General features: G+C 38.2%; 1 protein-coding gene across 5 annotated transcripts in view; it reads right to left on the reverse strand.

Moving 5' to 3' along the window:
* The window catches only part of vwa5b2 (von Willebrand factor A domain containing 5B2), a 129,406-nt gene that overhangs the window by 5,143 nt on the left and 106,833 nt on the right, over nucleotides 1-17,430 (reverse strand). For 4 of the 5 annotated variants that reach the window (XM_061920170.1, XM_061920173.1, XM_061920169.1 and 1 more), the window contains 10 exons: nucleotides 14,986-15,100; nucleotides 12,895-13,071; nucleotides 12,588-12,792; nucleotides 12,214-12,527; nucleotides 8,504-8,723; nucleotides 7,071-7,397; nucleotides 6,864-7,001; nucleotides 6,377-6,505; nucleotides 6,253-6,303; nucleotides 3,613-3,724 (listed from right to left, as the gene is read on the reverse strand). In XM_061920170.1, coding sequence (XP_061776154.1) covers nucleotides 3,613-3,724; nucleotides 6,253-6,303; nucleotides 6,377-6,505; nucleotides 6,864-7,001; nucleotides 7,071-7,397; nucleotides 8,504-8,723; nucleotides 12,214-12,527; nucleotides 12,588-12,792; nucleotides 12,895-13,071; nucleotides 14,986-15,100 — 1,788 coding nt within the window. The remainder of the gene's footprint in view (nucleotides 1-3,612; nucleotides 3,725-6,252; nucleotides 6,304-6,376; nucleotides 6,506-6,863; nucleotides 7,002-7,070; nucleotides 7,398-8,503; nucleotides 8,724-12,213; nucleotides 12,528-12,587; nucleotides 12,793-12,894; nucleotides 13,072-14,985; nucleotides 15,101-17,430) is intronic. The other variant, XM_061920172.1, reaches the window with a different exon arrangement.

The following is a 17,430-nucleotide window of genomic DNA, read 5'->3' on the forward strand; positions in this document are numbered from 1 at the left end:
CAGAACTGCAATAAACAGAGCACTTGAGAGGAGACACAGAACAAACCAAAAGTATTGAAACAAAAATGAATATCATCAACAACAGTATCAATATTAGTTATAATTTCAGCATACCAGTGATTAAAAATCCCTCATTGACATTATCATTAGACATTTATAAAAAATAAAAACAATAGTGTCACAGTGGTTTACACTTGCATCACATCTCATAAGCTTGACAAAACACTGTGTCCAATGTTTTCATAAAGATAAAATAAGTCATATTTTTGGTTTGTTTAAAAGGTAAAACACATTTACATTATTGCAATCAGTTGATAAAACAATCAGTTGATAAAACAATGTCCTTTACAATTATAAAAGCTTTTTTCAAAATTCTACTACTCTGCTTGCATGTCAGCAGACTGGGGTAGATCCTGCTGGAATGCTATGTATTGAATGAATACAGAATCCTTTTAAATCGGGAAAAAAAAAACGTTTTTGAATCGAATTGAATCGATATATTATCGAATCGTGACTCCAATAATCAATATTGAATGAAATTATATTTTGTTCTCAAAATTATTGACAATATAAAAAAATATATATTAAAAATAAAAAACACTTTTCAAAACATCACCTGTATTCAAAGCTTTTGCGCAATACTTTGTTGATGCAAATTACAGCCTCAAGTCTTTTTAGTGGTGGTGGCAGCATCATGCTGTGAGGATGTTTTTCAGCGGCATAAACTGGGAAACTTGTCATGATAGAGGGAAAGATGAAAACATCAATGTACAGAGACATCCCGGAAGAAAACCAACACTTCCCATCCAGTGGGATGGGTCTTGAGAGGTGCTGCGAAGAGGAATGGGCGTAACTGCCCAAAGATAGGTGTGCCAAGTTTGTGGCGTCGTATTCAAAGACTTGAGGCTCTAATTCAGGGGTCACCAAAGCGGTGCCCGCGGGGACCAGGTAGCCCATAAGGACCAGATGAGTAGCCCGCTGGCCTGTTCTAAAAATAGCTCAAATAGCAGCACTTGCCAGTGAGCTGCCTCTATTTTTTAAATTTGATTTGTCTACTAGCAAGCTCGTCTCACTTTGCTCGACATTTTTAATTCTAAGAGAGACAAAACTCAAATAGGATTTGAAAATCCAAGAAAATATTTTAAAGACTTGGTCTTCACTTGTTTGAATAAATTCATTTATATTTTTACTTTGCTTCTCATAACTTTCAGAAAGACACTTTTAGATAAAAAATACAACCTTGAAAATGATTTTAGGATTTCTAAACACATATACCTTTTTACCTTTTAATTTCCTTCCTCTTCTTTCCTGACAATTTAAATCAATGTTCAAGTATTTTTTTTTTATTATTGTAAAGAATAATAAATACATTTTAATTTAATTCTTAATTTTAGCTTCTGTTTTTTCAACAAAGAACATTTGTGAAATATTTCTTCAAACTTATTATGATTAAAATTTAAAAAAATTGTTCTGGCAAATCTAGAAAATCTGTAGAATCAAATTTAAATCTTATTTCAAAGTTGATTTTAACACATTTAAAACATGTGATCAAAATTCTAAGATTAATCTTAATCAGAAAAAATTACTAATGATGTTCCATAAATTATTTTTTTAATTTTTTCAAAAAGATCCGAATTAGCTAGTTTTTCTCTTCATTTTTTTCGGTTGAATTTTGCATTTTAAAGAGTCGAAATTAAACATGAACTATGTTTCAAAATTTAATTTTCATTTTTTGTGTGTTTTCTCCTCTTTTAAACCGTTCAATTAAGTGTTTTTTTCATTATTTATTCTCTACAAAAAACCTTCCATATAAGGAAAAAAAATGTACAACGGAATGACAGACATAAATACCCTTTATATATATATATATATATATATATATATAGAGAGAGAGAGAGAGAGAGAGAGAGAGAGAGAGAGACTTATTTATTAAAGATAACTTGAGCAAATTGGCTATTTCTGGCAATTTATTTAAGTGTGTATCAAACTGGTAGCCCTTTGCATTAATCAGTACCCAAGAAGTAGCTCTTGGTTTCAAAAAGGTTGGTGACCCCTGCTCTAATTGCTGCCAAAGGTGCATCAAAAAAGTATTGAGCAAAGGCTGTGAACGCGTTTTTTTTTACTTTTATTAAATATGCAAATTAGAAAATGTTTTATCTTATTGTCAGGATGGTGTAACATGTATAATTTTGAGGAAAAAATGACTTATATTTTTGGAATAAGGTAATTTTGATGGAAAATTCATAACATAAAATGTGAAGCGCTGTGGATACTTTCCGAATGCACTATGAGCAAAATGAACTAAACTGTTGATGGTGTTTACATGTCCAGTGAATATAAGTAAAGCATACTTGCCAACCTTGAGACCTCCGATTTCAGCAGGTGGGGAGTGGGGGGCATGGTTAAGAGTCAAATATTTAATATATATTTAATATATATATATATATATATATATATATATATATATATATAAAATACTTGACTTTCAGTGAATTCTAGCTATATATATATGTATTTTATTATATATATATATATATATATATATATATATATATATATATATATATTTTATCATATATATATAATAAAATAAATATATATATATAGCTAGAATATATTATATATATATATATATATATATTATATATATATATATATATATATTATATATATATATATATATATATATATATATGTATATAAATAAATAAAATAAATACTTGAATTTCCGTGTTCATTTATTTACACATATACACACACATAACACTCATCTACTCATTGTTGAGTTAAGGGTTGAAATGTCCATCTTTGTTCTATTGTCTGTCACTATTTTTCTAACCACAGCTAGACTCTCTGGCAGAGGAGAAGTCTAGCAAAACTCCTAGCCATTATGGACAACACCTCCCACCCACTACACTCGGACCTTGCGGAGAGAATGAGCATGTTCAGTGGAAGGCTCAGACTCCCAAAATGTAACACGGAACGACACAGGAGGTCCTTCATACCGACAGCCATCAGACTGTATAATGCATATGTTCCTTGACTGCACTTAAATGTAGAATATATGTAGAATATATTTATATTATTCATATATTATATATAATATATTATTTATTATTATCATTGTTTATTGTGAGCGAACTGTGGTGCTGAATTAAATAAAGTACATTCTATTCTATTCTATGTACAGTAGAAGGCAGTATTGTCCTGCTTAAGAGTGTCAAAAGCGCACAACATTGGAGCTTACAGCAGCTGAACTGCTTTACGGCAGACAAAAATGTGACTGCTGTTGTTGTGTGTTATTACCGGGCTGGGAGGACTTTAATGAAACGGCCTAACAATAAACCCACATATGAAACCAAGAACTCGCCCTCGACCATTCTACAGTTATAACGTCATTGGGCAGGCTCGCTCTTTATGCACGTCATTCAGGTCCGCTTGGAGATGGAGGGGGTGTGGCCTCCAGCTCCGCCTGAATTTCGGGAGAAAATTTGTCACGGGAGGTTTTCGGGAGTTTTCGGGAGTCTCCCGGAAAATCCGGGAGGGTTGGCAAGTATGAAGTAAAGCATTAACAACAGTGTGTCATTTTATGTCATGGTTTTCCAAGCTTACCTCGTTCCAAAGAAGCTCTCCATTGACTTGCTCTCTATGGATCTCTGAGAACGTGTGGACGAGGGGCCCGTTGTTGCTGAGGCAGCAGTACTGGGGGCATTGCCCCCGACATCTGAAACAGCAGAAAGGTCAAATATGCATTCAGTAATAATTAAGGCTGTCCTGATCCAATATTGACATTGGATCTAAAAACTCAGATATAAGCAGTCCAGCAGCGTGTTTACTTGTGCAAAGTTTGACAGCGAGTTAACAGCTAAATATTCTCCAATAAGCACACAAGTTTTATCTTCCCTCGTAATGTAGTGACGTTATTTACAAAAAGGTATACATGGTAGGCTACTCAGAGCTATCAGCTACTGTATGTAAGCTCAATAGCTCGACATATTAGACTTATTATACAATGCATTTGCAGCGCTTCACTTTTTCCACGTTTTATGTTATGTTACAGCCTTATTCCAAAATTGAATAAATTATTTTTTGTTTTCAAAATTCTTGACAATGTGAAAAAATGAGTGTCTTTAATTGAACAATTATGAAGTGTAAGACTTGACAGCTGTCACTATGAACAGGTAACAAATAATTATAGTTGCAAAATAATTACAGATAAATTCAGTAACAAACATGTCCGCATCATTCAACTGCTTGCGTGTTGCCCTTAATTTGATTGATTATTTTGACCACTAGGTGTCGCCAAAACACAAATTAACACTCCACTTGAAAAGCATTATTCTGTTGTAAGGTTAGTGTTTTAATCCCAACCATTGTTCTTTTCCAACATACCACACTACTAAATAATTCAAGTATCTACTTTAACACTATAAGGTTAGTGTTTTTTTTATACCTAAAACCTGATTTCACTAGATCAAACCTTGTCTACGGATCCTGCTGATATCATATGGGCCAATACTCAAGGCTCCAATGTCGATATTGTATCGAAAGTGAAAGCGTTTTCTTGGAACACTCCAAGTAATAATAAAGAAGTTTGATGAACATGCTTTTAATATTCATGTTATTCATGTGGCTAAATTACAGCCGCAGTTGACACATCGCCGTCTCCAATTTCATCCGCGAGCCAGCACAAATTCAGTAAGCAAATTGGTCTGGAGCGCTGTATTTATCCATCCCTCCATTTTCTACACCTTGTCTCTTTCGGGGTCGCGGGGGTTGCTGGAGCCTTTCTCAGCTGCATTCGGGCGGAAGGCGGAGTACACCCTGGACAAGTAGCCACCTCGTCACAGGGCCAACACAGATAGACAACAACATTCAAACACTAGGGACCATTTAGTGTTGCCAATCAACCTATCCCCAGGTGCATGTCTTTGGAGGTGGGAGGAAGCCAGAGTACTTGGAGGGAACCCACGCAGTCATGGGGAGAACATGCAAACTCCACGCAGAAAGATCCCGGGCCCGGGATTAAACTCAGGACCTTCATATTCATAAAATACAGATGTGTCGACTCTGGTATTATCCCCATCTGATGGCCAACAATAGTAACTCAACAATTATTTATACTTACAAGGTAACACAGCAAAGCATTTACTTATAAGTCCCCATCCAAACAACCTTCCCAAGTCATGGTGCCGAGAGAAAAAAAAGTCAACCAGCACAAAAATTCAAGAAAAATGGTCACACATAACACAATCTGCTCATTGAACATTGTGAATATAATTTTTTTTTTAAAACGTCCAATTAAAAAAAAAGCAAAAAACTAAATGGGACCCAGTTAAATCCATTACAAGGGATGATAGGAAAAATGCAAAACACTCTCCACACTTATCCATGTTTGGTGCATTTTAGCTGCTTGATATTTCTGATTGATTAAAACACTTTAAGGAGGTTGTCACGGAAGTTTAACTTTCACATACTCTAGATCAGTGGTTCTCAACCTTTTTTCAGTGATGTACCCCCTGTGAACATTTTTTTAATTCAAGTACCACCTAATCAGAGCAAAGCATTTTTGGTTGAAAAAAAGAGATAAAATACAGCACTATGTCATCAGTTTCTAATTTATTAAATTGTATAACAGTGCAAAATATTGCTCATTTGTAGTGGTCTTTCTTGAACTATTTGGAAAAAAAGATATAAAAATAAATAAAAGATTGTTGAAAAATAAACAAGTGATTCATTTATAAATAAAGATTTCTACACATAGAAGTAATCATCAACTTAAAGTGCCCTCTTTTGGGATTGTAGTAGAGATCCATCTGGATTCATGAACTTCATTCTAAACATTTCTTCACAAAAAAAGAAATCTTTAACAGCAATATTTATGGAAAATGTCCACAAAAAATCTAGCTGTTAACACTGAATATTGCATTGTTGCATTTTTTTTTCACAGTTTATGAACTTACATTCATATTTTGTTGAAGTATTATTCAATAAATATATTTATAAAGGATTTTGGAATTTTTGCTATTTTTAGAATATTAAAAAAATCTCACGTGCCCCTTGGCATACCTTCAAGTACCCCCAAGGGTACGCGTACCCCCATTTGAGAACCACTGCTCTAAATGATACTCTAATTATGTCGCCATCCATTATATTATTGTAATAATATATATGTGGCCCCTCAGTCAAAATGTTTGTACACCCCTGCACTAGAGGTAAGAGAGAGGACATGTTTTGGGACAGTAGACTTACTGGAGTCCCAGGATATAAGGCTTTGAGGTGATGTAGGGGTGTCATCTCTGTCTGAAAGATATAAAAAGATGGCTGATCATCTACCATCTCAGCAAAGAAAACCGTCGCCATCCATTTTGTCTACCTGTAGAGTTAAATGTGTCCTCAACCTCTTCACAGTCTCCACTGGCAGGTCGTCTGCCCAGACCTACAGAGTAAGTTTTTTGCTTGCGACTACCTGAGTGGGATCGGCGACTGCTCCTCACAAGTGTACCTAAACACAAAAAGGGTATTGAAGTTTGCTGTGATGTCAAAGTGCACAGTACTCTGCACCACGATGAGAGCTGATTTTTTTTTTTACCGTTTAGTTCGCTGAATAAGGTATAAATGCAAAGAGTTCAGGCACAAAAACTGAACGCCATTTTGCCGATTTTAAGCTGCGAGTACCAGTAAATAGTTTAAACCAGTTATTCTCAAACTGCAGTATGTGTACCACTGGTGGTACGCCAAAGAATCACTCGATTAAAGTATTGTTTTTGTTTTCCTATATGAATGAAATACATGCATTACAGCAAACTACGACTATAAAATAATGATAATGATTATGATGATGATGATGATAGGTGTCACACCTGTGTTTTGGACCTCCATACTTTCCTGGAAGCCTCTGTTGGGGTTGCTGTCAAGGATGGTGAAGGCCGTGTACATGCAGGTGACACTGCAATGTTTGCTGGTCTGGATAGCCTTCACACGGTATCGCTTTGCTGAACCTAAGAAATTGCAGTAGCGGGTATACATTATGTGTGTTATTGTAGATGAATCGGTCTATTAAACCTAACCGTGCTCTGTTTGGTTCTCCCGCTCTGCCAATTTCTCAAAGTCTCTTATGACGGAGCGAGCGGTGAGCTGGTGAACGATCTCCTCCCAAGATTCCCTTTCACTTCCTCCTCCACTTGCCACCCCTGTGGCACTCTTGTCTTCAGGCACCCAGAGGTGGCTCAGGTTGACGGTGACCTCCCAGGACACGGGTCTGCCTCCTAGAAGCCCGTGAATGAGTGAGCGACATTGACCCGGTGGAGGATCCTCCAAAGAGACGGCAGTGAAAAGATACTCGGGGTCTGTGAAGTTATCCCAGTCGAGAGGAGAAGCGGGAAAAAGGAGTCCGCCTGAGGGTTGAGGAGAAAAGAAAGAGAAACTTAGTGGCCTACTGAAACCCACTACTACCGACCACGCAGTCTGATAGTTTATATATCAATGATGAAATATTAACATTGCAACACATGCCAATACGGCCGGTTTAGTTTACTAAATTACAATTTTAAATTTCCCGCAGAGTTTCTTGTGACTGTAGAGGACATATTAGCGCAGCACCATATGCGGCTAAAAGTCGTCTCTTTTCATCGCGCAATTAAACAGTATTCTGGACATCTGTGTTGCTGAATCTTTTGCAATTTGTTCAATTAATAATGGAGAAGTCAAAGTAGAAAGATGGAGTTGGGAAGCTTTAGCCTTTAGCCACACAAACACACGGTGTTTCCTTGTTTAAAATTCCGGGAGGTGAAGCTTTACTATGGATCAGAGCGGTCAAGCGAACATGGTTCCCGACCACTTGTCAACCGGCAGGTTTTGGTGAGAAAATTGTGGTAAAAAGTCGCCTCTTACCGGAGATCAGCTGAGCTTGCACTGTCCATGCAGGTGCCGTCGACTTCCCTCAGAGACTGGCCTCAAGACACCAGTGGACACACCCCTCCGACTATCAGGTAGTATTTAATCTCACTAAAACACTAGCAACAAAATAAAAAGATAAGGGATTTCCCAGAATTATCCTAGTAAATGTGTCTAAAAGCATCTGAATCCGTCCCAATGCAATCGCCTTTTTTTTTCTTTCTAGTCCTTCGCTATCAATATCATCATCCACAAATCTTTCCTCCTCGCTCAAATTAATGGAGAAATTGTCGTTTTCTCAGTCGGATTAGCTCTTGCTGCTGGAGGCTCCCAATATAAACAATGTGAGGACGTGAGGAGCCCTCACCCTTGTGACGTCATCGTCTGCGACTTCCGGTAAAGGCAAGGCTTTTTTATTAGCGACCAAAAGTTGCAAACTTTATCTACTAAATCCTTTCAGCAAAAATATGGCAATATCGCGAAATGATTAAGTATGACACATAGAATGGACCTGCTATCCCAGTTTAAATAAGAAAATCTCATTTCAGTAGGCCATTAGATAGCAACATTAAAGGAGAAAAGGGATTTTGTATGAAAAAATACTCACTGGAATCATTCAGGCTTCTGTGGGACAGTACATCTGCTGGCTTTGATTCTCCGTCACTTTCATCCAGCCTCCCTCCCAGAGTTTGGTCGAAAGAGACCCTCTCCAGAGCTCTCCTGAGGCGATGCATCTCCATCTCACCTTGCGGCGATGAGAAGCTTCGTGCTGCCATGGTTGAACGGGCCAGCGATTTTTGTCTCCCATGAGGTTCTTCAGCACAACTCTGGAAAGTGGAATTGAACATTTTGTATTGGCAAGTACTGACATGTCGGGGATGTCTGAAGACTTTGTCAAAGTGGGGCCCGTGGACCACCGGGGGTCAGTGAGTAATTTATGATGCTGGTTGACTAGATTGGTTGACTAGACTTTATGCATTTTAGCATATATTATATATTTTTACAGCTTTATAAATGATATATAGTTGTAAAAATATATGCATGTATTTATATATACATATTTATAATTATATATACAGTATATACTGTATGTGTATGTTTGTATATGTGTATAAATGTTATTGTGTATCTATGTATAGGGAGAGGGGGTTAATCATTTTTGCAATGCAGTCTGCTAAAAATGATAGAAAACGCCACTCGACATAACAACTGACGCTGTGGTCAAAGTTGGAATTGCTACAAAACACATTTTTAGACAGACAACACTCGACTGCCGTCTGGCGGCTAAACTGTATAGTGCACCCCCCTAGCTGGTCACATTTCATGTGTCAGGTAAACTGTGACGAATGGGTCCTTCTTACTGTCCGCACACAAAGAATCCAGATAAAATATACCGTAAATTTCGGACTATGAGACGCTATTTTTTTCCGACACTTTGCACCCTACGGCTTATAAAAGGGTGCGGTTAAATTATGGAATTTTATTCGCAGACGGCCATTACGCAAATAGTTTTTAAAATAAAACAAGAAAATATACTGAAAAGGTGTTATTGTCTGTGCTATAGCATCATCTTTTGGATGAGTCCTATTTAGTGCTTTCAACCGGAAGTAGAAGTGCCGTTCCGTCTTTTAGGCGTCCATTTAATTTCTGCTTGTGTGGACTCTTCTTTCACCACTCCAAGCAACGTTTGTACGTTTTACAAATATAACCAAAACTGTTTTAATTACTCAACTGTCCCATGTGTGATGTCTGTAAGAGTGTTATCATGCATATTTGTAATGTAATGAAGAGAGTGTTGTTCGCATGAGCTAATTAATATTCTAGCACGTTTATGAGTGTGTGTTAGTACTATTAACTTGCAGTGGCATTCTTTTTGTATTGTTACAGTTTCACAAATTCCTCAGTAAATTTACAAAGAGTTATGGAATCTCTTTAGCTGATTGGATTGCGAGCTTCCTTAGCTCGTGGGTTCATGACGATGACTTCTGTTTTGTTTGATCAGCCGTTTTACAGGCACCGTTTGGAAACAATTAAGTTATATTAATAAACATTTAAATAATCTTTCTGTGTAAATAACTAATTTTGCAACGTAGATATCTGCAGCTTATGGTCTGGTGCGGCTAATAAATGTAAACATGTTTTTTCCCTACCATTTAGTGCAGGGATGTCCAATGTGCGGCCCGAAGCTAATTTTTTACCGGCCCGCCACACATTCTGGAAATGCTATTGCAAAAATAAAAAAGAATATTAAAAATATTGGAATGAGGTGAAATCTATCGAGAAAAAGTTGCAATGTTGACACAAAGCTGTAATGCAGGCTGTTTTTTTTTCTTTTGTCTTTATTTTACCATGTAAAAAACATTTTTACCATGAATTGATTAACGTGGACCCCGACTTAATCAAGTTGAAAAACTTATTCGGGTGTTACCATTTAGTGGTCAATTGTACGGAATATGTACTGTACTGTGCAATCTACTAATAAAAGTTTCAATCAATCAATTATTTATTTTTTTGCCATTGTTCAAAACAAAAAATCCATGTTATAATGAATTAATTTCAAAGCTCCAATTAGTTCAAATATTTCACTTTAAAATGTTTTATGTGGGAAATATTGCATATATTGTGCAGTTGCCATATGAAAAAGTTTTCTTTGACAAAAGAGCATAAAACAAACAAAATAATAGTTAAAACGCAAAATCGACAGATATATCTGAAGTTGATCTCGTAACTTAAGTGTTGAAAGTTAAAAAAAATCCATCCATCCATCCATCTTTCTGAGTGGGGCACCTTTTGGATCCCAAATGTATTTAATGGTATTTTATTTATTTTTTCACTGTGATTACTCAAAAATAATAAATAATTAAAATCTACTGTATCCTGCCTTATTGATCTTTTAGGGCTCTAATTACTAAATACTGCATATTTCAGTTTTACTATTAAAAAAAACAAAAATGTTTTTGACAGAAATGCCATAAAACCTTTTTTTTTCAAGTTGATATACAGATTTACTTTAAGCATTAAATTAAAAATAATAATACAAATTTGACTTATTTTTAACATTTTATTAACTGAGACCCTTTATGGTCCCCGGGACCCCTAAAGGTAAAATAATTTTGAAAAATCCATATATTTTGTTATGGTTTGAAAATTAAAAATATCAAAATGGCCCCAGCATGCTTTAATTTTTCCGTGTGCGGCCCTCAGTGGAAAAAGTTTGGACACCCCTGATTTAGTGGGTGCGGCTTATACAGTGAGGCAAAAAAGTATTTAGTCAGCCACCGATTGTGCAAGTTCTCCCACTTAAAATGATGACAGAGGTCTGTAATTTTCATCATAGATACACTTCAACTGTGAGAGACGGAATTTGAAAAAAAAATCCAGGAATTCACATTGTAGGAATTTTAAAGAATTTATTTGTAAATTATGGCGGGAAATAAGTATGGTCAACCATTCAAAGCTCTCACTGATGGAAGGAGGTTTTGGCTCAAAATCTCACGATACATGGCCCCATTCATTCTTTCCTTAACACGGATCAATCATCCTGTCCCCTTAGCAGAAAAACAGTCCCAAAGCATGATGTTTCCACCCCCATGCTTCACAGTAGGTGTGGTGTTCTTGGGATGTAACTCAGTATTCTTCTTCCTCCAAACACGTCGAGTTGAGTTTATACCAAAAAGTTCTATTTTGGTTTCATCTGATCACATGACATTCTCACAATCTTCTGCTGTATCATCCATGTATCCATTTTGGTATAAACTCAACTCGTCGTGTTTGGAGGAAGAAGAATACTGAGTTGCATCCCAAGAACACCAGACCTACTGCGAAGCATGGGGGTGGAAACATCATGCTTTGGGGCTGCTTTTCTGCTAAGGGGACAGGACGATTGATCCGTGTTAAGAAAAGAATGAATGGGGCCATGTATCGTGAGATTTTGAGCCAAAACCTCCTTCCATCAGTGAGAGCTTTGAATGGTTGACCAAATACTTATTTTCCACCATAATTTACAAATAAATTATTCAAAATTCCTGAAATGTGAATTCTTGGATTTTTTTTTCACATTTTGTCTCTCACAGTTGAAGTGTACCTATGATGAAAATTACAGACCTCTGTCATAATTTTAAGTGGGAAAACTTGCACAATTGGTGGCGGACTAAATACTTTTTTGCCCCACTGTATACCGGTGCGCACTATAGTCCGGAAAATACGGTAGAGGCGCCAGTGCTAATGTACAGCATGTGGTCTGCAGGCGTTTTTGAAGTCTTGACACTAACCCCAAAACGACTCAAACAAAGACAGGCTTGCATATAAAGTATGAACCTTTTTCATGCTGTCGTGCGGACTCTCAGCTGAGAGGTTTTCCTGCCACTCTGAGTCAGCCCAGCGAGACATAGACGATCTCGGTTCTAGAGCGGGCATTTTCTCAAGACCTTGTGGTAAAGATCCCGTGTCCAACAGCGGAGCGGAGTCAATGGGATCAGGCGGACAGGCCCTGCTCGTAGTGTTCGAACTTGACGAGGCCTGCACGTGCGTAGGAGGACTGCGCTCGCTACTAAGGGAGCAGTGGGTGAGGACATACTGCTCCTGGATGTAGGAGGTCTCCTGGATCCTTGTCCGAACATCACTGGACCAGCCTGAGTAGTAAATAGAAGTGGTAAACGCTGTAGACGAACAAGAAACTTATTATCACTGACCTGTGGGGTCAGCATCTTTGGCACAGGAAAACTCAGAGGAGATGTCTCGGGATATCTCCCTCAGCGCCTCTTCCAAGTCATTACCTTCCGAGCAGGCAGCTGCAGGCATGAGTTCCGAAGTAGGCGGCGACATCTCATCATTCGACTGGCAAAAAACCGAGCCAATGGAGACATTACGTGTATCTTTATAGGCCCGCCCTTGACACTAAAACATAGAGTGGGAGGGAATAAACGTTGGTGTACTGTCCATAGAAACTGACATGTTGGACATCTCTCAACATTCACACAATGAACGTGTCTGGTGTACCTTGGCTTTAAATGTTGTCATGTCGTACAGCGTGCAGTAACCAATAAGGCGGTTCCCCGGGTAGAGTGGAGGTATTTCATTTGGGGAAAGAAGGGCCTCCACATTTTCGGGCAGGTACCAGTCAATCCGCACATCAGTCAGCACAGGTTCAAGGGCCTTTTTCAGTGACTTGATGAGCTGATAAGGCAGTTACACATCATGCATGAGTGACTCATGTGTTCATTCAAGGGATGTTCCCAGTTGATGAAAACCTGAATGTGTGGGCGAACTGTGATGCATCCATTTTTGTACTGCTTATTCCCTTTGGGGTCGTGGGGGGCGCTGGTGCCTATCTCAGCTACAATCGGTAGGAAGGCGGGCTACACCCCGGACAAGTCGCCACCTCATCGCAGGGCCAACACAGATAGACAGACAACATTCACACTCACATTGACACACTAGGGCCAATTTAGTGTTGCCAATCAACCTATCCCCAGGTGCATGTCTTTGGAGGTGGGAGGAAGCAGGAGTACCCGGAGGGAACCCACGCATTCACGGGGAGAACATGCAAACTCCACACAGAAAGATCACGAGCCCGGGATTGAACTCAGGACTACTCAGGACCTTCGTATTGTGAGGCAGATGCACTAAATAAATAAATGGGTTGTACTTGTATAGCGCTTTTCTACCTTCAAATTACTCAAAGTGCTTTGACACTACTTCCACATTTACCCATTTACACACACATTCACACACTGATGGAGGGAGCTGCCATGCAAGGCGCTAACCAGCACCCATCAGGAGCAAGAGTGAAGTGTCTTGCTCAGGACACAACGGACCTGACGAGGTTGGTACTAGGTGGGGATTGAACCAGGGACCCTTGGGTTGCGCACGGCCACTCATCCAATGCGCCACGCCGTCCCCATTAAACCCTCTTACACCGTGCTGCCCACGTTTGGAACAGGCATGGGCAATTATTCTGACTCGGTGGACCAAATTAGATAAAAACATGTGTCTGGGGGCCGGTAGATCTATTTTTAAGAACACTAATACAAAACCTCAAAATAATGTCTGTTTAAAAGCTAAAAACGTTATGACATACTGCCTTAAAAAACGGAATGGAATTCTACATATTTTTACTGAATGAGACACCCAGAACATAAAAATAAAGAATGTGGGATTGACAATATTAACTATGACCGATAAAACACTGAATATTGACAATATATGAATATCAAACCCCCTCTCCATCAACATATTTTATAATCAACAAAAATGCAACAAACACACCCAAATATGAACGTGACGGGTAAGAAAACCCCCACCTACGATCTGTTATATCTGATATATCACTAAGCTTCAGAACTTTGTTGTAAAAATGTTTTTCCGCGTCCCGAAATTCAGGCTGGCCGCTCTGGAAACTCTCTGTGGAAACACTCCCCACCCACACTGCTTGGTGCCTCGTTCTGAGCTGCTGTGACTTAAATTACCATAGTGACTAATTAGTTGACCATAGTAACTAATTACATGACCATAGTCACTAATTAGATTGCCATAGTAATTAGTATATCATGCAAAAGCGCAGATTCCATCCATTCAAATACTTTGTATAGTTCAAGACTTACGGCGGCCATTTGAAAACATCACTGCACATCATAATGGCAGCTACAGTTTTGATGTTAAAGGTCTAAAAAAATTATTTGGGAATGTACGGCGGGCCAGATTGAAAAGCTTAAACACACTGCATGCGGCCCCCAGGCCTTAATTTGCCCAGATCTGGTGTAACAGGTTTCTCCTTGTCCTCCAGTGATAATGGTATTTAAAATATAGTTTATTTGCGGTAACGGAAGTGATTATTGTTAACTTTGGGGAGAATTAGCCGCCAGCCACTTGTCAACCGGGGACTAAAAACAAATACAGTGTCAGCCAGAGGAGATTGACGTTTGTGATCATCATTAAAAAGGCATTAATCGACAATTGCGATTTTTTTACAGAAATCCTCCGATATTGATCAGTGGTCGATCGATTAGCACATCGCTAGTTTATATGTGAATGTTTGTATTCATTCGGCAATGTCTTCACATTTCCCCACAAGGTGGCAGCGATCCTGACCTTTGGCTGAAGGCGTTCCCCATCTTCCAAAATCTCTGTGGTGCCTCCTGTCAGCTTGGCCACGCCCTGCAGGAGTCGCCTGCAGGCTCGGGGACCCAGACCTAAGCCAAAGCATCTGCATCACAACACAAGAAAGGTACAATCACTGCTCTTCCTACTAGACACCAGATGTGTTTAAAATCGTGCACTGCGTCATACTTCCAGATTTTTCTCCTATTTTGGTTGCCGTATTTAGCTATATTAGAAGGAACGTCTATTAGAAACAGCGTTCAGCGCGTTCACTACATTTACATGATTAAACATATTTTTACTTTGAAAAAACATGCTGTATTTTTCATAATTCTTCAACATTTATACGCCACAATTGAAACAAAGTCGATCAGTTATGTAAGTATATTAATTTGAAAGGAAGCAAACCAAATTCTGAGAAGAAAGTCGGTCCACCAGCAGCATACTAATGAGCTACAAATGGAGTTACTGTATATTACCCAGGGAGACTTTTATTGCCGAGAGCACTTAAGGGATTAATGGGCGGGGCTGATATTTACTCCAGCCCTTCGACGTTAGTCTCATGCTGCACACACGTTCTACTCCACAGGTGTCAAACTCGAGGCCCGGGGGCCCGATCTGGCCCGGTTCATCATTTTATATGGCCTGCAAACACCTGGAACTAATAATGCGTCAATTAAAGGGGAACATTATCACCAGACCTATGTAAGCGTCAATATATACCTTGATGTTGCAGAAAAAAGACCATATGTTTTTTTAACCGATTTCCGAACTCTAAAAGGGTGAATTTGGCGATTTAAACGCCTTTCAATTGTTCGGCTGTCGGAGCGAAGACCTTTCAACCGTGACGTCACATCGTGAAGCAATCCACCGTTTTCTCAAACACATTACACACACAAGTCAAATCAGCTGTTATTTTCCGTTTTTTCGACTGTTTTCCGTACCTTGGAGACATCATGCCTCGTGAGCGGTGTGTTGTCGGAGGGTGTAACAAAACAATCAGGGACGGATTCAAATTGTCTTACGTGGAGTGTGCATCGATTAGCACGGCATGCTAATCGATGCTAACATGGCAGATATGGCAAGAATGTGTGGATATCCTGCGACACTCAAAGCAGATTTATTTCCACAATAAAGTCAACGAAATCACAAAGGTGAGTATTGTTGATGTTATTGACTTATGTGCTAATCAGACATATTTGGTCACGGTATGACTGTTAGCTAATCGATGCTAACATGCTATTTAGGCAAGCTGTATGTACATTTGTAGCTATATTTGCATCCACCCTTTCCCTCAACCCACATTTAATGCCAAACAAACACTTACCAATCGACGGCGTTAAATTGCTCCTGTGGTCAAAAGATGCAATCATTAGTTAGAAGGCGATCGCCGAATAGCTTCAATAGCTATTCGCTCAATAGCTTCAGTTTCTTCTTCAATTTCGTTTTCGCTATCTGCCTCCACACTCCAACCATCCATCGGTTAAATCGCTTAAACCGCTGAAATCCGAGTCTGAATCCGAGCTAATGTTGCTATATCTTGCTGTTCTATCCGCCATGTTTGTTTGTATTGGCATCACTATGTGACGTCACAGGAAAATGGACAGGTGGATTTACAGATAGCGAAAATTAGGCACTTTAAAGCCTTTTTTCGGGACATTCCATGATGGGTAACATTTTGAAAAAAACTTCGAAAATAAAATAAGCCACTGGGAACTGATTTTTATTGGTTTTAACCCTTCTGAAATTGTGATAATGTTCCCCTTTAAGTACTCTATATTTTCTTACTAAATGTATTCATTTTTCAATTTACAAAAAAATATGCTGCATGAAATTGCATACCTTTTTAAGCTTTACTCGTATCCAATACTGCAACAAATATTCAGTGACGTGCGGTGAACTAAACACCAAGTGAGGTATACATACTTTTTTTTCTTCTTTTTTCTCTTATTTAAATTCGTATATGCAGCTCTTGTCATTGTTGATTTAGGTTGCACATTAGAGTTACAGGGGTAAATATGGAGTTATTCGCTTTCATAAAAACGTTATTATAATGATATTATGATATGATAAATGGGGTCCAAAACTATTTGATAAAGTTGATATTAAATAATTTTTGGTCCCATTTGCTTTTGACAAAATAAATCAAGTATTGTGAGTGTATCTTACATTTCTGTATTTGTATCTGAAGCAGCAATAGCTATCCTCCATGAAAACATACTTTGTATGATCGCATTGTTTTGTCTTAAAGTCCAGTTTAGAGAGGTATTTCATCTTGGATACAGTATATAATCCTCCATATTGGCAGACACATGTATTTAATTAAATTTATTTTCAAGAAATTAAACAATATTTTAGCATCTGACAAAAACGCTGGCTTACTCTAAAAAAAAATTCATGTTTGTTATAAATACAGTTTAAAAAAAAAGAAAATAA

Source organism: Nerophis ophidion, linkage group LG14 (assembly GCF_033978795.1).
Source record: "Nerophis ophidion isolate RoL-2023_Sa linkage group LG14, RoL_Noph_v1.0, whole genome shotgun sequence".
NCBI classification, from domain to species: Eukaryota; Metazoa; Chordata; class Actinopteri; order Syngnathiformes; family Syngnathidae; genus Nerophis; species Nerophis ophidion.